Source organism: Mesocricetus auratus, unplaced genomic scaffold (assembly GCF_017639785.1).
Source record: "Mesocricetus auratus isolate SY011 unplaced genomic scaffold, BCM_Maur_2.0 Super-Scaffold_100008, whole genome shotgun sequence".
NCBI lineage: Eukaryota > Metazoa > Chordata > Mammalia > Rodentia > Cricetidae > Mesocricetus > Mesocricetus auratus.
Genome location: NW_024429192.1, coordinates 36,349,051 through 36,372,631, shown reverse-complemented (window position 1 = coordinate 36,372,631; position 23,581 = coordinate 36,349,051). Strand labels below are relative to the sequence as shown.

At 39.9% G+C, this 23,581-nt stretch overlaps 1 protein-coding gene across 1 annotated transcript in view; it reads right to left on the bottom strand.

Annotated features, from left to right (window-relative positions):
• Positions 1 to 1,052: 1,052 nt before the first annotated feature.
• Positions 1,053 to 23,581, bottom strand: part of Adgrg7 (adhesion G protein-coupled receptor G7) — a 43,975-nt gene continuing 21,446 nt past the window's right edge. The window contains 11 exon segments of the mRNA XM_040750649.1: positions 1,053 to 1,210; positions 1,212 to 1,442; positions 7,128 to 7,284; positions 12,065 to 12,220; positions 14,553 to 14,649; positions 15,294 to 15,634; positions 18,186 to 18,298; positions 18,896 to 19,051; positions 20,548 to 20,708; positions 21,126 to 21,233; positions 21,351 to 21,481. Of these exon segments, the coding sequence (XP_040606583.1) occupies positions 1,178 to 1,210; positions 1,212 to 1,442; positions 7,128 to 7,284; positions 12,065 to 12,220; positions 14,553 to 14,649; positions 15,294 to 15,634; positions 18,186 to 18,298; positions 18,896 to 19,051; positions 20,548 to 20,708; positions 21,126 to 21,233; positions 21,351 to 21,481 (1,684 nt within the window). The 3' untranslated portion in view covers positions 1,053 to 1,177.

Here is a 23,581-nt window from a genome sequence, read left to right as displayed (position 1 = left end):
ATATGTATGTATATACATATATATGTATGTACATATGAATGTATGTATGTATGCATATATGTATGTGTGTGTGCAGTTTGTATAAGTGATTGTATAGTTCGTATACATTTTCACTCCCACCAGCAATTGAGGAATATTCCCTTTGCTCCACACCCTCTCCAGTGTAAGATATCATTAGTGTTTTTGATTTTCACAATTCTGCCTGGTGTAAGATGGAATATCAGAGTAGTTTTGACTTGCATTTCCCTGATGGCTAAGGGTGTTGAACAATTCTTTACGTATATCTTGGCCATTTGAGATTCTTCTGTTGAGAATTCTCTGTTCAATCTATATCCATTTTTTATTTGGATTATTTGTTTTTTTGCTATCTAGTTTCTTGAGTTCTTTATATATTTTGGAGATCAGTCCTCTGTCAGATGTGGGATTGGTGAAGATCTTTTCCTTTTCTGTAGGCTGCTGTTTTGTCTTATTGACAGTGACCTTTGCCTTACAGAAGTTTTTCAATTTCATGTGGTCCCATTTATTGTTTTCAGTGTCTGTGCTACTGGTGTTCTACATTTTTTCATTTTCTGCGTCCCACTGTCACTTCATCAATAATATATAGCATATATGTATATATACAGAATATATAATTATACACAATATATAATTATTATATATTATATTGATTAAAAGATGTGTGTGAGTGTGTGTGTGCAGTCTACTAAGCCCTATCTATATCCATTTCTTACAGAACTGATTATTGTGGTTACAAAACATTTTTTTAAACAACAACGAAAATTCTTTTCCTAGAGTTTCCCAAATTCTTCATCAACAAAAGTATAATGTATGCAAGCAATTCCCTGTACTTATCAGGGGCCATTTTAGTCTATAAGGCAATTTTTCCTTGTGACTTTGTAAAAGAATTTGTTGTAAGTTCGACATGATGGTCAAAGTGTGTCATGCAGACTCAGTGACATAGCAACTGTCATCCTGAATGCTGTGTGGGATTCTTGACTTGATGCACATAATAGTCTAGTGAAAACCACACAAAAACCCTACCAAATCCATCATTCCTGAGTTAAGAAACAGCAAGTTTAATGTGTCTTTAGGATGACATTCTAAGAGAACTAGAGAACAACATAAACAGATATAATTCTTAGGAGTCAGATAGAAAAGACCATCAAAGGTAACGTTCTTATTGGGTACTTGACTTCGCTTGGTCACTTTCAAGAGAGTGATGTTTCCTCAGTCATTCCTGATGGCTCCAGCAGCCTAAATCGTTCATTCAGGGATGGTATGACCCTGAGCATATTGTACATTCTCACACGCAGTCTCAGCGGAGTCATCGAAGGCAGTGGATTCACTCCGTCAAATGATGATGACAGTGACTTCAACACCTTGGAAGCTTTACTCTGAAACACTTTAGTTCGAACAGTGTAGAGGATGAATATTTGCAATCCCTGAGGAGAGAATTAAAGTTTACTATTAGGCAATATTGTAGTACAGAGTTCCGCAACACAGAATGACGAGATTTTATTTCACTCTCCCATCACGAGGAGGGATAGCTGCTCCACATCTGGAGTGTGCAGCTGTTGTTCGTGTGCATGTCATTCTCATATATGCAGTGCTGCACGGAACGCACGCTTAGAAAACCAGAGTTCACATCCTGACATGCCATTACTCCTGTGCATGTCTGTTCTTTTCCCAATCTTTACGATCCTCAGTTTCTAAAAGTGGAAGGATTACTGGGGGACACCCGTTTGTTCTTCTGGTTCCAACATTCTGGAATTCCATTTCCTAGAGTTCAGTAACATAGCTGGAATTTTATATACTTGGTAATCTCTTAACAACACAGTTTTTAAACCCTGCTAGTCATTGCTTTTCTGTACTTTACATAGGGAGATGAGATGTTCATGAGAAATTAAGCCACAAGAGGCTGGGTAATATCTTCTACATGTTTTTAAACCACCATTTACTGAACTGACTTCAGACACTTCTCATTTTGATAATTCTCACATCAACATTGTAAACCAAGACTCACTATCCCCAATTTATGAACACAGAAACTGAAATTCAGATGAATTTAAAAATTTCCCAAGATTATCCATCCACTATCAGTAGAGTTTGGAACAAATTACATTTTATTTCAATCTTCCTTCCTGAGTCAATGAACAGTGTTGTCTTTTACTTGTAACTGAAACAGAAAAGTACTACCCAGTATAATATAGCCTCTAAGGAGCCTTTCTAAGGTTATTTTTAGCTAACTGATAATATTGCACCAATGTCCATTCTTTGATTTTAACAATGTTCTGTATTATAGATGGTATTGTCACTGGGAAACACTGGATAAAGAATGTATGAAAACTGTACTGCTTTTCCTGGGTTTGGTTATGCATTGTGGTTATAGAAGATATTATCTTTGGACTAGAAAGATGGTTCAGCAGTTAACAGCATTCACTGCTTTTCCAGAAGATCTGGTTTTGATTCTGAACCCCCACATCATGGCTCACAAGCATCTATAATTCCAGTCCAGGGATTCAACACCTTCTTATAGCCTCCGTGGACACCAGACATGCACTTAGTTCACAGAAAAACATACAGGCAAAACAATAATAAAATTTTAAGATATGCTTATTGCATATGCAGTGTTCTACATACAAGTATGCCTGCATGCCATAAGAGGGCATCAGATCTCATTATAGATGTCTGTGAGCTATCATGTGTTTGGTGGAACTTGAACTCAGGACCTTTGGAAAAGCAGCCAGTGCTCTTAATCCCTGAGTCATCTATCCTGTTTTAAAAACTTTTTGAAGATGTTATTAATAGTACTAAAGTTTGGTGATGAATATTTAGGAACTTTTCAGTGTTTTGAAACTTCAAATCATCTAAAATACATTCAAAGTTGTTGTTTAAAGGAGGTTGAATAACAATGATGAAAGTTAATTAATTTTGCATCATCTCAGACTTTTTCCTATAGGCATGAGATTTTAGTAACTATGGAATTCCAAGGGGGAAAACACTGTCAACAAGTAGATGTCAAACAAAAGTTGTAGTTTATGATCCAGATCTAAAGACACATTACCAGCTAGGAAATTCTTCAGTAATATTTATGCACAATCTACTAAAATGATTAATTAAAAAAATACTATCACTGATGCCATTAGTTAAAACAAAGAAGTCAAATAGGATAATCCAATAAGATACGTTGGAAACTTTTAAAGTGGAGAGTTATGTATAACAAAATTCAGTTAACACAAATGTCAAATATAACTTAACTAATATTTGTTAGGAGAAAATATTGTTGATAATGTTAATTACATAATAAATTTTAAATTTTATCAATAAAATTAGGTGACAATAAACAATTACACTATGTTAACAGTATTCTTTTCCATCTAGTAAGCTCAGCAATCACTATGCTTGCCTAGCAAGTGAGAGACCCTGGGTCAGAGTCCCAGGATTGCAAAGGGAAAAAAAATTGCTCTCACACACATTACTTTTGAAGGGATGCAGGTATCAGCACAAACTGTTTTACTTTGAAAACTAAAAGGTGAATCTTTTAGTAATCACTAATAAACAATGACTGTATTAATAGACTTTAGAAATAGAATTAAAATGTTCAAAATAGAGAAAATTACATGTAAAAGGTGATATTATTTATGTGGCACAATATATAAACTAAGGAGACTATGGTAGATGCATGTCACAAAAGATGATAGAATAAAAGCAAGTATATTAGTCTCTTTCATGCTTCAGGCAAACCTTTAGTTATTTATCTGTTTGTTTGTTTGTTTGTTTATTGTGAATGTGTGGGTGCACGCTTACCTCAGAGTCACTTCTGCCCACCATGTGGGTTCCTGGGCTTGCACTCAGATCATTCAGCTTGGCCACACATCTTTTACTTGCTGAACGATCCTACCAGCCTCTTTGTTCCTATGACACGGTCTCATTATGTCACCCAGTCTGTCCTCAGCCTCCCAAGTGTTACATCTATGGGCATACACTACTACAGCCAACTAGTTTTCTTAACTAATTTTTATCTAAATTGTTAAAAGTTGTTTTTAACAAAATGAAAAACCATGAGAAAATAATGCAGACAATCAAAATATGTGGGTACAAAAATGTTAAAAAACCGTGATCAGAAAGCTTAAAAACAAAACAATGGGTTGGGCAGATGGTCCTGTGGGTATGAGTGCTGAGTGCTTGCTGTTCAAGTATGAGGATCTGAGTTTGGACTACAGCCACTTCATAAAAGCTAGGCACGGCCATGCATGTGCCAATAACCCCAGACGGGAGGGAGAGAAAAGGAGTAATGCCAGGGTGTGCTGGTCACCAACCTAGCTCCAAGTTCAGTGAGAGTTCCTGTCTCAAGAGGAATAAGGAGGAGCATGAGAGAACAGGACATCCAAGGTCCTCTTCTGGCCTCGGCACACACACGCACACATTCATACACATTCACACACAAACTAAGGGGAAAAAACAGCATTAAATGTGATGAAACCTAAAACAAAGACAGAGTTTTAGTCCAAGTTACTTATTTGTTGAGCCTGCTCTTCATAGGAATATAACAAAATGTAGATTTGCTCTACTACCCTTCATAATGTGCAAGAATTGATCAGAATTACTACAAAGAAACTGTAAAACATGACCCATCCTAAGGAAAAACAGCAATGGATAGAGAGTGGCTGAAAAGACCAACCCAGGCATTGGATTTAATAGAAGATCTTTGGAGATACTATTTCTTTAGACTATGTCAGAAATTTAATTATAATGAGGAAAAAGCAAATGTCAGCCGACTTTAAGAGAGTAAATCAGATCAAATCTTTTAAACTGAGTAAGTGTAACAGCTTCAACAAAAAGTAATAAATACATGTAACAATAGAGTAGAGATAACCACAGAAAAATGAATGAGTTTGACAATAAGAACTTAAAGTCAGATAGTATAATGACTAGCAAGAAGATAGAAGAAAATGAACATCTTTCTGTGACATATGGGACAGTATCCAATAACCTCACATTGCAACTGGATTATCAGAAGGAGGAGAAAGTCAGGCAGGAAAAATAATGGTGAAAACCATAAGAGATTCTAACAGTTCAGCAATCCCAGGAAAAGTTCACGCAAAGAAAGTTAAGAGCCATGTACACTCCACAATGAAATTACCAAACGTTAAAGCTAAGAGAAAACCCTGATGCAAACAGAGAAAAATAACCAACTTGTGTGCAGTAGAACAGTACAAATGCCTGAGGACATCTCATTAGGAAATGTACCAGTGTGTGAAATTACTTCTCTAGAAAGTTACAAGGTAAAAAGAAAAAAGAAAAAAAGGCCTCTGACAACCTAGTTTCCAATTAATACAAATCATTCAACAATGAGAACAAAATAGGTGTTTTTCAGTTCAAAGAAAATACTTGATCACCAAAAGCCATAAATTGCAAGATATAGTAAGGAATATTTTGAGGATGAAGAGAAATTATACCATATTACATTCAGAGAGGAAGGAAGAATCCCAGTAATGGTTGATATGTGACCAAATATAAAGGTCTTCCTCCTAATTACTTAAACTATGTATGTCTATTTAAGGGGAAAATAATATTTTGTGGGGCTTACTGTGTATATACGCGTAGGACATAAGAAAATGGCAACATATGGAAGGAAGGGTGGCAAGCAGACTTCTGTTGTTATGAGGTCCCTAGATTTTCCTGAGTGTTGCAAAATTTTAATTTTAAGGTCCTTATGAAAATTATGAATGTATACTACATCCATGAACTTATCCCTAAATGCAAAATGGTATTGATTACTGGAATGTGAATTAAAATGTAGTCATAATGATAATAAATCTATCATATTCAAAAGTGGGGAGAAAAAGGGGATCAAGGGGATAAAAATGAAGCACCACAGAAGACAAATCATAAAATGGCAACCTACACTCTGATAAAGTGACGGAGACTGTCACAATAGACCAAAAGGTAAGGCCTATGTATTTGATGCCTACATAATATAGACTACATAACATAAAGGTACAGAGGTTCATAGCAAATGTTTATACATGCATGCACAGACATGTGATCATATAGCCAATGCACACAACTTGACTAGGTAATAGATAAAGTATAACTTATGGCAAAAGATACTACCAGGAATAAAAGGACATCTTAATGCAAATGATGAAAGGGCTAGTTCATCTAGAAAACACAATAATTATGACTATATATCATGAGGATAAATGTTCGATCTCCACTCAAAATGTCTGAAACAAAAACTGACAAAATGGGCAAACAAGGAAACACATAGGCTCAAAGTCCTTGGTGGAGACTTTCAGCACTCTTCACTAAGCAGTTAAAAGAGCCAGGTGGCAGTGCTGGTAAGGCCAGAAAAGCCCTCCTTGAACCTGCAGTCTTTAACTCTAATGGTATTTTAAAACTTCACACTTAGCAACTACCGAATAAGCAGGCATTTTTTCCCCCCAAGGTGATTATTTTGCATCTGAGCCCGTGAAAAGACTCAGAGGACAAGGTGCCTGCCGCCAAGTGTAAGACTCTAAGCTCTAGGCACAGGAACCATGTGGTGGAGGGATAGAACTCACTTTTCAAGCTGTTCCCTGACTTCCACACACATTCTCTCTCTCTCTCTCTCTCTCTCTCTCTCTCTCTCTCTCTCTCTCTCTCTCTCTCTCTCTCTCTCTCTCTCTCTCTCTGTCTCTCTCACACACACACACACACACATATACAGTGGCATGTATGCCTCCATACTACTACTAATAAATGTAATTTAAAATTTATAGAAAAGGTACCTCAAATTCTGGGCCTAAATCCAGTCTTAACACATTTTCTAATTGAAAAAAAAATTGGTAAACCTACATAATTCCAAGAACAAGGGACAAGGACCATTGCCCATGCCAACCAAAGTAAACTCATTGTGTGGGAGAAAGGGAAATGACGTGTTCTGCCTTATGAAGAAGTACTCTGTAACCTCCAGGTCAGAAAAGAACACAGGAAGTTTTTGTTATTCTCATGAACAAATAATCAATGCCCCTAAAGGTAACTAAACAATGGTCTTCAGGGAGCATTACAAGAAAGAAAACAGGGTGATACTATTTATGTACCAATGCAAGTGTTTTTCTACTTTCAGACCATCAATACCATACCTGAGTGGTATTGAAAAGACAGAAAATGTAGCTGAAAACAATCCTGATGTCATCATTATTAATTAGCATAGCATATGCCAAAATCCAGGTAATTCCAAAAACAACAGCAATAGATAGTGTGCTCAGAATCTTCTTGAGAGATGAAACTTTTTTTGTGCTACATGAGAGAAAAATAAGAAAGGAAACATGGCTTATTAGGCTTTTGCTTACTAATGTCATCTCTACCAGTATGTATAGCTGCCTATATACTTGGCTCATTTAACTATGTTGTATCATACCTATGTCATTCTGACAAATTGTGCTTTGACTCTCTTAAAATACCTTAATGTCCACTACAAACTCAGGCAAATCCTTTAATACTACACAGAAAAGTTCAAGGGTAATCAACTATTTTTAGAATGGGATTCTGGTTTATTATTACTAAAAAATCAGCTAGTGAAGAATTCCTTCCTGTAGTGAACTTGGGATACCTGGGAAATGCTTGTGCTTTGAGTGATGTGAAAATACAGTATTTAGAAGCAGACTGATCCTTCCTCTCATGGAAAGTCTGTACCCCAGAATCTGGTCTTGACTATGTGACTTACTGTGGCCGAGGCAGAAGGCAGAGGCTGGAAAGCAATTTATCACTCATGGAGTTTGCCTTCTTTGTCCACTCTTTGAGAACGCTGACAGTGTCAATGACCATGCAAGGCCAGCCTCCTCAGGACCAGACCCCCATGTTAGCACATGCACAAAAACACCCTCTCATCTATTTTCAGTAAAAACTTTCTAGTGAAAAGTGAATATGTGCAGGTGTGTTTCTGTCCACTCTTTTCATATTTTACATATATGCTCTGAAACATTGGGCTAACTATGCCTAAAACATGTGTCTGCTATCTTTTCAAATTCTGACCCTAAATTGGTCCTCCTTATGAATTGGCACCCCCATGTAAATATGCATAGGCACCTAATAAAATCCCCATGTGTCATTTGTTCAAGGGGAATGGAAATTACTCTCTTGATGTCCTTCTGGTCATACATGTTTTTCCTCTACTTCTCCGTCCCCCCCTTTGGGTTTTTTGCGTGTTTTGTTTGTTTGTTTGTTTGTTTTTTGTTGGACCAGGGTTGGCACAGGGTTTCTATGTTAAACAGTCCTGGCTTGTCCTGTAACTCACCCTGTAGACCAGGCTGGCCTCTTGTTGAATAACAAGAAATATTAGAGATAACAATAAGAACACTTATTGTGGCTAGAAAAGTCACAATAAGGAGACTTGCAGCTGGGGGTGGGACCTGATGATCCAGGAAATGCGGTCTCGCTGTTACAAATGTCCCACATTTTTATAAGAGAGAATACATTTGTAAGTGAAATCTCCAAATTTTATATACTTGTAGTAGATTTTCAAGGATTTGAAGCTATTGTTTAATTCAAGCCCTGCAGGCAGTAATAATTTTCAAATTAAAAATGTGGGGTGCCAGCATACCCCTCCTTACAGCCTTCTCATTTCTTTCTAGTATTCAAATTTTGTTTCCTGAATTTGGGGGTATTTTTAAGACAATGGGGGTTTAGTTTTCACTTGGACCCACGTGACTCAAAAGTGAGGTATACAATGTTGCTGAGGTTAGCAGAGATGTGAGCAGATCTGGTTTCTCAGTCAAAGTTCATTGGGAAATCTCTCCTGAATACCACATGAGCATGCCTTGTGTAGACTTTGCAAACCTTTGCAGGACTTTGGGATGTAGTCAGGTGTGTGTTACATCTACAGTGGTCTTTGCTGGGGTGTAGTCAGATGGTTTTTACATCTACAGTGGTCTTTGCTGGGGTGTAGTCAGGTGTGTGTTACGTCTACAGTGGTCTTTGCTGGGGTGTAGTCAGGTGTGTGTTACGTCTACAGTGGTCTTTGCTGTGGTGTACTCAGGTGTGTTACGTCTACAGTGGTCTTTGCTGGGGTGTAGTCAGGTGTGTGTTACATCTACAGTGGTCTTTGCTAGGGTGTAGTCAGGTGTGTGTTACATCTACAGTGTTCTTTGCTGGGGTGTAGTCAGGTGTGTGTTACGTCTACAGTGGTCTTTGCTGGGGTGTAGTCAGGTGTGTGTTACGTCTACAGTGGTCTTTGCTGGGGTGTAGTCAGGTGTGTGTTATGTCTACAGTGGTCTTTGCTGTGGTGTAGTCAGGTGTGTTACGTCTACAGTGGTCTTTGCTGTGGTGTACTCAGGTGTGTTACGTCTACAGTGGTCTTTGCTGGGGTGTAGTCAGGTGTGTGTTACATCTACAGTGGTCTTTGCTAGGGTGTAGTTAGGTGTGTGTTACATCTACAGTGTTCTTTGCTGGGGTGTAGTTAGGTGTGTGTTACGTCTACAGTGGTCTTTGCTGGGGTGTAGTCAGGTGTGTGTTACGTCTACAGTGGTCTTTGCTGGGGTATAGTCAGATGGTTTTTACATCTACAGTGGTCTTTGCTGGGGTGTAGTCAGGCAGGTGTGTGTTATGTCTACAGCGGTCTTTGTTGGGGTATAGTCAGGTGTGTGTTACATCTACAGTGGTCTTTGCTGGGGTATAGTCAGGTGTGTGTTACATCTTCAGTGGTCTTTGCTGGGGTGTAGTCAGGTGTGTGTTACATCTTCAGTGGTCTTTGCTGGGGTGTAGTCAGGTGTGTGTTACATCTACAGTGGTCTTTGCTGGGGTGTAGTCAGGTGTGTGTTACATCTTCAGTGGTCTTTGCTGGGGTGTAGTCAGGTGTGTGTTACATCTACAGTGGTCTTTGCTGGGGTATAGTCAGGTGTGTGTTATGTCTACAGTGGTCTTTGCTGGGGTGTAGTCAGGTGTGTTACGTCTACAGTGGTCTTTGCTGTGGTGTACTCAGGTGTGTTACGTCTACAGTGGTCTTTGCTGGGGTGTAGTCAGGTGTGTGTTACATCTACAGTGGTCTTTGCTAGGGTGTAGTTAGGTGTGTGTTACATCTACAGTGTTCTTTGCTGGGGTGTAGTTAGGTGTGTGTTACGTCTACAGTGGTCTTTGCTGGGGTGTAGTCAGGTGTGTGTTACGTCTACAGTGGTCTTTGCTGGGGTATAGTCAGATGGTTTTTACATCTACAGTGGTCTTTGCTGGGGTGTAGTCAGGCAGGTGTGTGTTATGTCTACAGTGGTCTTTGTTGGGGTATAGTCAGGTGTGTGTTACATCTACAGTGGTCTTTGCTGGGGTATAGTCAGGTGTGTGTTACATCTTCAGTGGTCTTTGCTGGGGTGTAGTCAGGTGTGTGTTACATCTTCAGTGGTCTTTGCTGGGGTGTAGTCAGGTGTGTGTTACATCTACAGTGGTCTTTGCTGGGGTGTAGTCAGGTGTGTGTTACATCTTCAGTGGTCTTTGCTGGGGTGTAGTCAGGTGTGTGTTACATCTACAGTGGTCTTTGCTGGGGTATAGTCAGGTGTGTGTTATGTCTACAGTGGTCTTTGCTGGGGTGTAGTCAGGTGTGTTACGTCTACAGTGGTCTTTGCTGTGGTGTAGTCAGGTGTGTTACGTCTACAGTGGTCTTTGCTGGGGTGTACTCAGGTGTGTTACGTCTACAGTGGTCTTTGCTGGGGTGTACTCAGGTGTGTTACGTCTACAGTGGTCTTTGCTGGGGTGTAGTCAGGTGTGTGTTACGTCTACAGTGGTCTTTGCTGGGGTGTAGTCAGGTGTGTGTTACGTCTACAGTGGTCTTTGCTGGGGTGTAGTCAGGTGTGTGTTACGTCTACAGTGGTCTTTGCTGGGGTGTAGTCAGGTGTGTGTTACGTCTACAGTGGTCTTTGCTGGGGTGTAGTCAGGTGTGTTACGTCTACAGTGGTCTTTGCTGTGGTGTAGTCAGGTGTGTGTTACGTCTACAGTGGTCTTTGCTGGGGTGTACTCAGGTGTGTGTTACGTCTACAGTGGTCTTTGCTGGGGTGTACTCAGGTGTGTTACGTCTACAGTGGCCTTTGCTGGGGTGTAGTCAGGTGTGTGTTACGACTACAGTGGTCTTTGCTGGGGTGTACTCAGGTGTGTGTTACGTCTACAGTGGTCTTTGCTGGGGTGTAGTCAGGTGTGTTACGTCTACAGTGGCCTTTGCTGGGGTGTAGTCAGGTGTGTGTTACGTCTACAGTGGTCTTTGCTGGGGTGTACTCAGGTGTGTGTTACGTCTACAGTGGTCTTTGCTGGGGTGTAGTCAGGTGTGTGTTATGTCTACAGTGGTCTTTGCTGGGGTGTACTCAGGTGTGTTACGTCTACAGTGGTCTTTGCTGGGGTGTAGTCAGGTGTGTGTTACGTCTACAGTGGTCTTTGCTGGGGTGTAGTCAGGTGTGTGTTACGTCTACAGTGGTCTTTGCTGGGGTGTAGTCAGGTGTGTGTTACGTCTACAGTGGTCTTTGCTGGGGTGTAGTCAGGTGTGTGTTACGTCTACAGTGGTCTTTGCTGGGGTGTAGTCAGGTGTGTGTTATGTCTACAGTGGTCTTTGCTGGGGTGTACTCAGGTGTGTTACGTCTACAGTGGTCTTTGCTGGGGTGTAGTCAGGTGTGTGTTATGTCTACAGTGGTCTTTGCTGGAGTGTAGTCAGGTGTGTGTTACGTCTACAGTGGTCTTTGCTGGGGTGTAGTCAGGTGTGTGTTACGTCTACAGTGGTCTTTGCTGGGGTGTAGTCAGGTGTGTGTTACGTCTACAGTGGTCTTTGCTGGGGTGTACTCAGGTGTGTGTTACGTCTACAGTGGTCTTTGCTGGGGTGTAGTCAGGTGTGTGTTACGTCTACAGTGGTCTTTGCTGGGGTGTAGTCAGGTGTGTGTTACGTCTACAGTGGTCTTTGCTGGGGTGTAGTCAGGTGTGTGTTACGTCTACAGTGGTCTTTGCTGGGGTGTAGTCAGGTGTGTGTTACGTCTACAGTGGTCTTTGCTGGGGTGTACTCAGGTGTGTGTTACATCTACATTTTGCTCGCAGCTTCCCACTCCAGGACGCTCACCTTGTCAGGTTCTGGTTGTTCTTCCACAGTACTTTGACCGTGATTGTGATGAATATAGCAATATTAGTGATGAGGATAATGGTCACAGGGACAATGAATGACCACAAAAATGGGCTTTTCACAAAATTATCGCTCCTTGGAATGGCCAGCCAGCAGCTGTTGAGGAAAACAAATTATTTCAGGAGACTAAGAAAAGAACAAATACTAATTCCTTTTGCTGTTAACATCATTGGCATTCAAGGAACTGAAGTCCCTGCTAATAATATCTCAGTATCTTACACATCTGCAGTCACTTTCAATCATTCAGCCACAATTTCCTATGAGTCAATATGGGTCAGTAGATAGCAAATGCAGTAGTAACTAGTGTTAATGTTCCTGTTTTAATTGTAGAGAGATGAAATCCAGATCTTGGGGCATGCTAGGTAATAGCTGACTACTGGGTAGTGATTTGAATCAGAAATGCCCTCTCCTCCAAAGCTCAGGTACTGACCACTTGGTTCCCAGTTGGTGGCCCTATTTAAGAAGGTTACAGAACCCTTAGGAGGCCGAGCCTTGTAGGAGGAACTGCAACACTGACTTTAAGGTTTAATAGCCTGGCTTCACTTCCTGTTCTCTCTCTACTTCCTGTGTGTAGATGAAATGCTCTGTGACTTTCAGGCACTTAGAGATCGGCATCTCTCCCTTCATCCTTTCTTTAGTTCAAGAGTGGTACTTCTGTGCTCATAGCATGCCTTATCCTTGTTATTCTGAATCAAATGACTCATACTTCAAGATGTATACTGCTGAGGAAGAGGAGGAGAATGGGGCCTCATGGTGCTAACTTCTACAGTTATGGGGTCGAATTCTAGGAAAGAGGGTTACAGGATGGAGGCTGATAAAAATAAAGGCATGGAGTCAATTGAACATCCTTCCATGGACTTCAGATATGTTAAATGCTTTGATCGTTTTGTCATGGATATGGAAACACCTATATTAACCTCTACAGCACAGACTAGAAAAACTCACCACCAGTATAAGTACCCATGGGTAATGCCAACCCTTTCCCTTATCAGAGAGTGTGATACAGCCCATTTGATGACAGTGTAGAGAACTGAGGTAGTGCATTAAGAGGACTGTGGCCTGCCCTGCATTTGTTCCTTCACCAGACTTATCCAGAGAAAACAACAGGTCAGGGAACTGGGTCAGTGTTCTCAGGTCAGATAAATAGGACCGGAGTCAGGAAAGCAGAACATGAGACATCAAGGTAGTACTGGGGGAAGGATAACTCAGGGAAACCACAATAACCACTCCTCCTTCTCAGCAGATGAAGACATGTGACCCATGGTGGCACGTTACATAACAGGAGGCAGTAGGATGATCACACATCCCTTCCTCTCCTCCCATCTTGAATCATCAGTGGTCTCTAATGTGCTCAGGGAAGTACCTGCTATAAATCATTGATAGCTCAGTGTGAATAAACTCAAGCAAACTGACTTCTCTCTCATGAAAGCTTTCATAGAAATGGTTCTAGCTCTGTGCCTAGGTTATAAGAAGGTATTAATAATGGCATGAAAGTAAGTTACATCTCCCATGACATAGTTGCATCTCTTACTTCTAATAGCAAAACTTAAATTTTAAAACTTAAAATGAAAATGAAATCTAACTAAACAAAGCCTAGGTTATGAAATCCAGCCAGGCAGTCAGCCTTCCTGTCTGACCTACAGCTACATAATCAGGTAAGTCTCTTGACACCATAGTCTTCTCTGTGGTCTTCAAGTGCCATTATGAAAATACAGTTTTCAGGTAAGCTGGGCATAAGAATTGTAGGCTGATACAAGAGAAGGAAGGATGAACTACAGGGAAGCTGCCATCTGGTGGGAGAACTGCAAGTGAAGCGTGGAGCCTAAGGTTAGCTCAGCTCAGCTTTCCTCTCCTTCCTACATAAAAAACAAACACCAAACTGCCAGGTTCTTCCAATATGAACAGTTAATTATCCATATGGGTGACCTAACAAGAATCTGTGATACATGACACATTACCATGAAATAGTCATCACCGTCCTGTTTAGCAGGGTGAGTTCATCTGGGTGAGACATGGAGAGTGCTTTATGAGTTAATAAATGATTTCAGGGTTGACTGACATCCCTGCATAGCAAGCCCTGAGCAAAATCACAGTAACCGCTATCCACAGCGTATAGGAAGGAGCCAAGACACAGGATTACTAAGGATCATAGCTATTTATTCTGAATGATTTTCTTACTAACTAAAAGAATGCAATTTTAATTTGAGAAACTTCAGATTTGTAAGGTCAAACAGTGGATACTTTCTTTTCAGGAATTATCATAGGAAATTTCTGTGTGATCCTATCTAAAATATGATGTATTTTTTGAGAACTTAAAATAGCCACTATAAAATATGACATTTATAAAGTGAAACTTGGAGACACTTGGAGGTAATATCAATGAATACATATACTTTTATGTCAAAGAAGTTAAAGAGATAAAACTTACATTTCCTCTTGCCGATAGTCTAACTCCCAGTATGACTTGTTCCCACTTTGGGCATAAATAACCCCCACTGTCACACCTACGACTATAGCTGGAACTCCTAAGTGACAAAGAGAGGCAAGGGTTAATAGTGTGTCCAAGATGGACATTAATTATAAACGACTTGAAGTAAATTATACATATGATCTCTTTAGTGGTATGTTTTTTCCCTCTTTGGACAATATATTGACCGATGAGCAGAGGTAGATTAACAGAATTTTTCTCTGTTCTCTTTTTATTTTTAGTGATGTTTCTATATACCAATTCTATTGAATTTTTCATTACTTTGTACCTCTGATCACAATGTCTGAATTCCTCTATTACTTAAACAATTTAGAGTTTCACTGAGACGATTCTTCATTTTGTCTTTGCTGGGACACAATATAGCTTCAAGAACTTTTCCTTAACACATCACTCTAATTACTTTCTGTGAAGCACTCCAATTAAAGTAGCCAGGATATTAATTGCATATGTTCTAAATCTAGCATAAATTATTAGAGAGATGTTGAAAAAGTTAACCTCTTTAATTTAGCTTATACTATGTCCAAGACAACTGTCTTGAGCCCTCAGTGGGGAATAAGCTACTAGAAAGAAACAGTATTTAGTGATTACTGTTTTCTTTTCCCCTACCTTGAGTTGTTAGCCCTTCAATGGGTATTTGTTTACATTAAACAATCGCAATGAAGTGTTGATACAAACGCTTACCCCATCCAACTAATGAGATGATGAGGATGAAATGGCGGGGGAGGGGCTTCATGGTTCTAATCAGAAGAAAGTAGAGCTGTGTAGCACTGAGTCCATTCCAGGTGAATGTCACCAAGAGAAAATAGTGGAGTAATGCAGCAATGGCTGTGCACGAGGGATTTGGGGTGTCAGTGGTGTCTCGCACAGGTATTTCATTGTTGTTAGGGTTAACACTGATGTCACTATCACTTATCAAGTTCTTATTGGAGTTTTCAATTCCAAACACAAAGAGGAGGTTAAAAATCAACATTGATGTACACAAACTGACCAACACCCAGGTTACTGAGGTTTTTCTGATTTTCCTAAAAATAAAAAAAGAGGGAGAGTAAGTGAAGTGGGTGCTAGGTGAAGTAAATCAACTGCAGAAAAAAAAAATCATCAGGGCTGAAAAGATATCTCAGTTGCAATGGACCCAGGTTCAGTTCCTAGTAGTCAATGGTGTTTTGTAACTCTGTAACTCCTGTTCCAGCTGAATCTGATGCCCTCTTATGGCCTCTGAGAGTATTGCATGCATGCAGTTCACTTAAATACATGAAGGCAACACACACACACATCCAAAAACAAAATAAACGAACAAAAAAGATAAAAATCTTCAGAGAAACTATGAAGGAATAAATAAATGCATTGCTCAACGTAAATCCAGTTCATGGCCTGGTGGGCCTGCTGGTAAACCTTCATTCTCTCACATCAGAAAAAGAATTTCTCTAAAGTCATGAATGCAGCAGACAGTTTCTGATTAAGAAGAAATGATAGTCTCTGAAGACAGTGACCAGTGAGCCCTATCCCCTAGTATTGTGCCCTTTATTGTCCTCTTTCAGGCCCATCCTTGCCTTGATTTAACTAACAGAATGTAACTGAATGCACTGGTGTCCACGTCTGATTTATCTGTTGGGTACACCTTCCATGACCCTTAGCAAAGTTCAACTAGAAAATCAAAAACACAAGTCTAGGTAGGTCTAAAGATGTCAATAAACTTATTTTATATCAATAAAGTCATATGTTTTCTAATTTTTGAAGTTTCTTTTAATTTTTATTTACTTGTTTGTATTTACTTATTCATTCATTTATTTATTTGTTATTTTTAGGCAGGAAAATCCCACAGAGTCAAAGTTGCCTTGGGGTCCCAACATGGGTCGCACAACAGTCCCAGCATGGCCTTCTTGGCAACTTTCTTGCTATGCTCCTTGGAGTTCTCACCCACTCTAGGGAAACTCCAGCTATCCTGTTAAAGAAACCACCCACAAACGCTCTGGGTCTTTACATAGAGAAAGAGCCAGCTGCTCCAATACCCTATAGCAATGGTTTTCAACCTGTGGATTGTGACCCCTCAGGGGTCAGATATCGTGCATATCAGATTTTCACACTATGGTACATAACAGCATCAACATTACAGTTATGGGATAGCAACAGAAGGACTTTATGGCTAGGGTCACCACAACATAAGGAAGTGTATTAAAGGGTCATAGGGAAGGTTGAGAGCCCCTGACCAAAAGGAAGCTACAGGGCACTTTTCCCAGCTACTGTCTGACTATCATCTCCTGGGAGAGCTTAGCTAGACTGGCCCATGTGAGAGGTAATAAACTGACTGACATCCCTGAGCTTGGCATCTGCACACATATACAAAGTTTTATGCTGAAGAGGCTCAGCATGGCATTTTCTGCCTCAAAATAGAACATTGCAAATTAATAGATGAACCCACATTTGAATGTAGAGAAAAGTCTTGTGTTTGTAGCCAGTATTTATTTTTAAAAAACATTTTAAAGTTTAAATTAATGCCAAATATGCTCTTAAAAGTTAAAAATACAATACTGTAATACATTTAAAAGAAAATCCTAGGTTATTTTTCTTATATTTCATTTAAAGAATGAATCTCCCATAAGCATAAAATTAGGCAATGTTTTAAATTAGTTTCATATTGTCACTGGTGCTATTTTTTTGAGTAGACTGATAATTAGTACCCTTTTGATATGTACAGAACAGAGTCACATATATTTTCTGTAAGTTAGAATTCCCTTTCCATGCAGTATCTCTTAAAGACAAAGTTTCCAGGGTCATTCTTTAAGAAATTCTAGCTGATTGCTAAATGGTCACAAAATCAGCTCAGTGTTCAAAGATGTAATTTCTAGGTACAGAACTTGCTCTTCAAAATTGCTTCTCTGCCCAGTTCCCAATTCCTATTTAACTATCAGTTTGGCTCTAAGAGAAAAAGGGTTTGCTCTGGTTTTGTCTACAGGCTGGCCATGTATATCAGCAACTTTTAGAAGGCAGTATGATCATGTGCGTTTCCCTGTCTGTCTGTGTGTGCATGTGTGTGATGCTCTGTATGGCATGGAAGAGGTATGTCGTATATGGACATGATATGATATGCTGAGGATATACATGCTCTGGCACATGTGTGTGCTCTGTGCTGCCAAACATATTCGTTGGCAAGAGGAAAGATGTTCTTTAATGACATCAATCTCAAATGCAAGGTATGATATTCTCTCTACCATATATGTACAGTTTTCCTTATTCTTTAGAGATAGTTAGAACCCTGTTCCCTCTCCAATGGAAAACAGCAGTCCTGTGGTTTCTATGGCACATAGTCCTGTATCTGTGAAGACTATTATCACCTAATTCTTTATAGACTTTGTAGACTGTAGATATTCCTATTAGTTGTTGGGTGAATAGGAATTAGGCAGAGGAGCAATTTTGAAGAGCAAATACTGTACCTAGAAAATACATCTTTGAATGATTACGTTGAATATGTTCCCTTCCAGTTTAGAGTAACTAAATTCTGAAAGGATGAACCCAGTACATTACAATTAGGATAGTAGTTTCTGCCATGAAAAGCACCCTTCCCCACTCACTCACCTGGTAACAATCTGGAACATGATAGTTAGAGCTAGGCCAGCAATGGACAGGGCACAGCCAATGTTGGACAGTATGTCTAGGGATTCAGGGTACTGATAATCCTTTTTGAAAGTCTGAAAAAATAGTTTGACATAGATTTTTAAAGAAGCTGGCCCAAGCACTTAAAATATTACCGTAAGTCAGTATTGTAGAATTACATTGGTTAAAATAACCAGCTAGATGCCAAATATGCCTTCTCTTTTTATAAAGCCCCTTATACAGGGAAACTTGACCACTGGCAGGTTTAAGGAAGGGAAAATGGAACTATAGGAAAAACATAAAGAATTTAACGCTGTTTCTTCTCCACTTATCAGCAAGAACAGCACGTTGGACAGCAGCAATGGAAAAAGCTTTCAGAAATCAAAGTGGCCTACATATGGCCAGGTATGTATTAAACAGTTCCTCTCCACCTGGACCTCACTCTTAGTTCATCTGCTGGGATACACCATCTTCCCTGTGTGCATCCTTTTCATACTAAAAAACACAGAGTGAACCTAAGCTTATCTTTTTCTATACTAAGACCACATTGTAAACAACAATGTCAAGCTGTTTCTTTCTGTCTAGCATGGTCCTTTTTAGACCCATCACTTCATTTATTCCGTGCATTTCCCACTTGTATCTGAACTTATGATTTATGTAAATTATAACTAATATAAATTGCACATTCGTACCATCAATACTGCAAAATTGGTCGTGTGATTGCAGCGGCAACCGAGGAACCCTGCAGAGTTCTCATCTTTTTGGCAACCATGTGTGTCCCAGTCCTTCGTTGAAAAATTCCAATAGACACAGGCATAGGAGTGAAGCTGGAATTCTCTTCTGTCATACTGTGAATTGATGACATAGTCAATGCTTAATTGGATAGAAAAACCCTAATAGGATAAGATAGTCCCAAGAGAAGTAAGTTCATACTAAGCATTAATGTCTTCCTGTAGGCTGAAGGAAGAATGGGGGCATAAATAGTCAGATGTGGTAGCATACAGTTAGAATCCAAGTACTTATGAAGCTGAGGCTGGAGGACCGCTCCAAGTCTGTGGCCAGCTAGAGCTCTGTAGTGAGAGTTTGTCTCAAAAACCAACTGAACAACCAACCAATCAAAGAAAGTGTATAAGTATAAACCAAATTAATTTGCTTTCTATTTAGATAGTTTGTCAGAAAACTAGATAAGATTTCAACAATTACTTCAAAGGACATTTCAAATACTTTCTGTAGAGTTCTTTTTTAATTTCATACCATGGTTAATTTAAAAATTTTATTTATTTATTTTACATTCAGCTGTACCCCTACCCTCTCCCCAACCTCTCTCCTGCCCCCACCCCCTCAGCTCTCCTCTCAATCTATCCCTCCTCAGTATCCACTCAGTAAGGGACAGGCCTCCCACGGGCTTCAGTAAGGAATGGCATATAAGCACTTCCCCTGAATTCAGGCTGGGAAAGGCAATCAAGCATGAGGAATAGGTTTCCAAGAGCCAGCCAAAGCACCAGGGACAGCCCCTGCTCCCATTGCTTGGAGTCCCGCAAATAGCTCAAGTTACATAGCTGTCATATATATGCAGAGAGCCTAGATTAAAAATAATGACATCAGGAAATTTGAAGGCAAATGAATGGAACTAGAAAAAAAAAACATCCTGAGTGAGGTAACCCAGACTCAGAAAGACAAACAAGGTATGTATTCACTCATGAGTGGGTATTAGCTATAAAAGATAAGCATGCTACAGTCCACAGACCCAGAGAGGCTCTGTTACAAGGAGACCAAAGGGAGGACTCATGGATTTTCCAGGGAAGGTGAAACAGAGGAGATATGGATAGCAGGTGAGCATGGGAACTTCAAGGATCAGGTTGGGGTTGGGCAGAGGGGGAGAGTGCTGAGAGAGATGACTGGAAAGGGGGCTTGAGTCAGGTAGAAGCCTGATGCTAGAGAAACTTCCATGAAGTCTACAAAGATGACCCCAACCAAGACTCCTGGCAGCAGTGGATGCATAGCCTGACCTGGCCATCTCCTATCATCAGATGGTGGTTACCCTGGTTGTCAGCTGAGAGCCCTCATCAGTGACTGATGGAGGCGGATTCAGAGACACTTGGCCAAACATAGGACTAAGCTCAAGAAGTCCTGATGAGGAGGGGGAGGGGAAGGAGGGATTGTAGGAGCTGGGGGCCTCAGGGACATCAGAGGAGAACTCACAGAAAGAGCTAGCCTGACTTGTCCAGTCTGAACCAATAACCAGGGAGCTGGATGGGACTGTAGAGTTCTTTTATCTAAATCATCTCTACTTTTGTAATTAAGAAGAGCCAGAATTTTTATTTCCATTCATGGGGAAACTCACCGTGGGATTAAATACCATTTGCACAGAAACATCTGGGGCTTGGCCATTTGTATTTATTTTGCCTGAGACAATTTTTTGACTAAAATTGGATGTGGCAGTGAAAGCTTTTGATTGAAAAAGTTTGTTGTTTTGATACACCACAAAACCACAGGAATCTTTATCTGTGGAAAAAACAGACATTAATGTCAATAGCTTTACATGGTGGTGAGCAAAAATAAAAGTTTCAAGTCATTGTGGAACTGCATGGTTGCTTTATATTTGAGTAAGGTATGGTTTAAAAAAAAGGTTCACCAGCTGCTTTTTTACTTGTAAGAGTCTCATAGAAATACAGGTCTAAAGCCTGCCACTAATATTTCAATCTGTTACTCTCCAATATGTTTTGGAATACAGAGGGATTCTCTGTGACCTAAAATAGAAGCATTGAGATTAGTGTAGTATATCTGAGCCTAAAGACACTCAAACAATTTATTGGGTATAAAACTAAGCTAGGATTATTCCTCCCTTCATGGATTTCAAGTCAGTAATTCCTTGAATTTGAGTATGTTTACAAAACAATGCAATGAAGGTTTGAGACTTACTTTCTCCAGTATTAAGCAAGATCTGAAGTTCAGTCTGTCCATCTGGATTGAGCCTGTCTGCAGTTTTATTAACAGATGTTTCACCAGAAACTAAAGAACCGCTTGATCCTGCAAGAAAGGGGAGAGTAGACTTTTAAATATCTGTGTTTGGGTGAACCAGGAATTGCTTGTCATTGGCAATGGGCTGTTCTTCACTCTTACAAGGGCAGGGGGCCAACAGCTTACCTTTCTGTACAGAGAAGAGAACACTTGACCCTGAATCACTGCCTCGAGTAACTGATTGGATTGCTAAATTAGGTTCCACAACTGTTTCATCACCCAAAGAAAAGGAGTAAGACTCCATTTGCTCAATCAGCCTGTGTAGAATGAAACATAGCAACTTAATGTTTTGTTATAAACTCAAGAGATGGACTATGTCCCTCATTACATTAGGAAAGGCATGAGCACACAACCCATGTAGTCATGGCGACACAATGTGTGCACGTGTGTATGTGTGTTTGCCTAAATATATATCTGCTTCTCTTCATCAGAGTCTTCCTTTATCACATGTACTTTTTAAAATATTATGATGGTTACCCCACAAGCTTTGTGCGGCATTGCATTAGCATGTCTTAAAAGCAGGACAGCATTGTAGATCAGAGGGTTTGTGGCTGGTTGGTGTTTAGGTTTCTCCTTTGGTAGTGTGCAAAGTATCTCCCTGTACCACAGATCGTATCATGTAGGTATGAAGACTCTATGTAGGCAGCAGATCAACTTTTCCATGTTCAATGAGTTTTGTGGATATTGTCTTCAGCAATGGGGTCTTGTCTTCAGTTTGTAGAGAGCAATCTATAATCTTTGCAACAGCAACAACTTAACTAGATATAGCCTATTCCTGGTACTGAAAGCTTCATTTGATGATAAGAATTTGTGGGAGTAACCCCACTACCCAAGATAGAGCTCATACCCAACACTGCTTGGATGACCAAGAACCTGAGACAAGATAACCCAGGAACCTAGGGTAAAGCCAAACAATACTGATCTAAAAAGAAACAGAAAAATAAAACGATGCAGTAACTCCTAATGACACTCTGCTGTACTCATCTATCAGAGCCCTGCTCAGAGATGCTTTGTCCTACGGCAGATGGGAACAAATGCAGAGACCCACAGCCAGATATTATGCAAAGAGAAAGACCCTCAATGGGGTGTCTCTATCAGATCCCTCATCTCAGGGTTCAGGGAACCCCACAGGAGATGAGTCAGAAAGAATGTACTTTGAGTACACATTATAGCTTTCAGTTTAGTGTTTTTATGGGATTCCAGAGCATGCAAATGAGTGGATATCTTTCTTGTACCTTCTCTGTTTGTTTTGTCCAATTCCAATGTGTTAGTGCTTGTTTTGTCTTATTGAATTTTATTTTAAAAAGTGATAATGAGATGTCATTGATTTGTATTATTTATATTTGGGGCATAGATTCAGGAGAATTGTGATTTGGATTATAATAGTCTTTTAAGAAGCTTAAACTAATTAGAGATTGCTTTATAAAGAGGATGGTGACTTTTTGTTTCTAATGTTCCACAGTTTCATAAATTTCCAGCAATTTATGTTATATATTTCCCATGTAATACATAATATTAACACTCAAGAGCATCTTTCATCAGGAGAAATTACCCAATGATACCTGGAACTACTATTGTCATCTTTTGTCTCAACAGCACCTTATAAGTTCCCTCTAAAACACAGAAACACTGCTCTATCAAGAGATGCAACCTCAGCCATTCAAAGGCTGAGAAAAGATGTGCTATATGGGTGGGGTTGTTTACCATAGCCACAGACACTTCTAAAGAGTTGTTTTACTTTAGCTACTTGTGGTTTGAAAGAAAATGCTTCTCAAGGGGAGCGGCACTATTAGGAGGTGTGGCCTTGTTGGAGGAAGCATGTCACTGTGGGAACAGGCTTTGACGTCTCTTTTTCTCAAGCTTCCTTTAGTGTGACAGTCAGTAAACTTCCTGTTGCCTGCAAGAGGTAGCACTCTCAGCTCCAGCACCACATCTGCCTTCGCACCGCCATACTCACCTTATGATCATGACAGACCGAACCTCGGAAACTGTAAGCTAGCCACACTCAATTAAATGTTTTCTTTATATGAGTTGCCATGGTCATGGTGTCTCTTCCCAGCAGTAGAAATCCTAACACTACACTACTAATACATTTTCCCTCCACTTGATTTTTCTCCTTTGTTATAATATGGGCCTCAGAGCGGCTGGTCTGACCAGGAAAGCAGCAGTCAGACACACATGACAGAAAGAAACCACCTATTTATTTTGTTTGGGAACTCTCTAATCAGGGAGACAGGCCTATCAGGAAAATTCCAGCTTTAGGAGTAAAAAGTCAGGCCAGTCTACATTTGTGAGGATGAATACAACTAGAGGTAAATCTCTCCCGCTGAGATAAGGAAGAGTCCACAAAGTCTTCT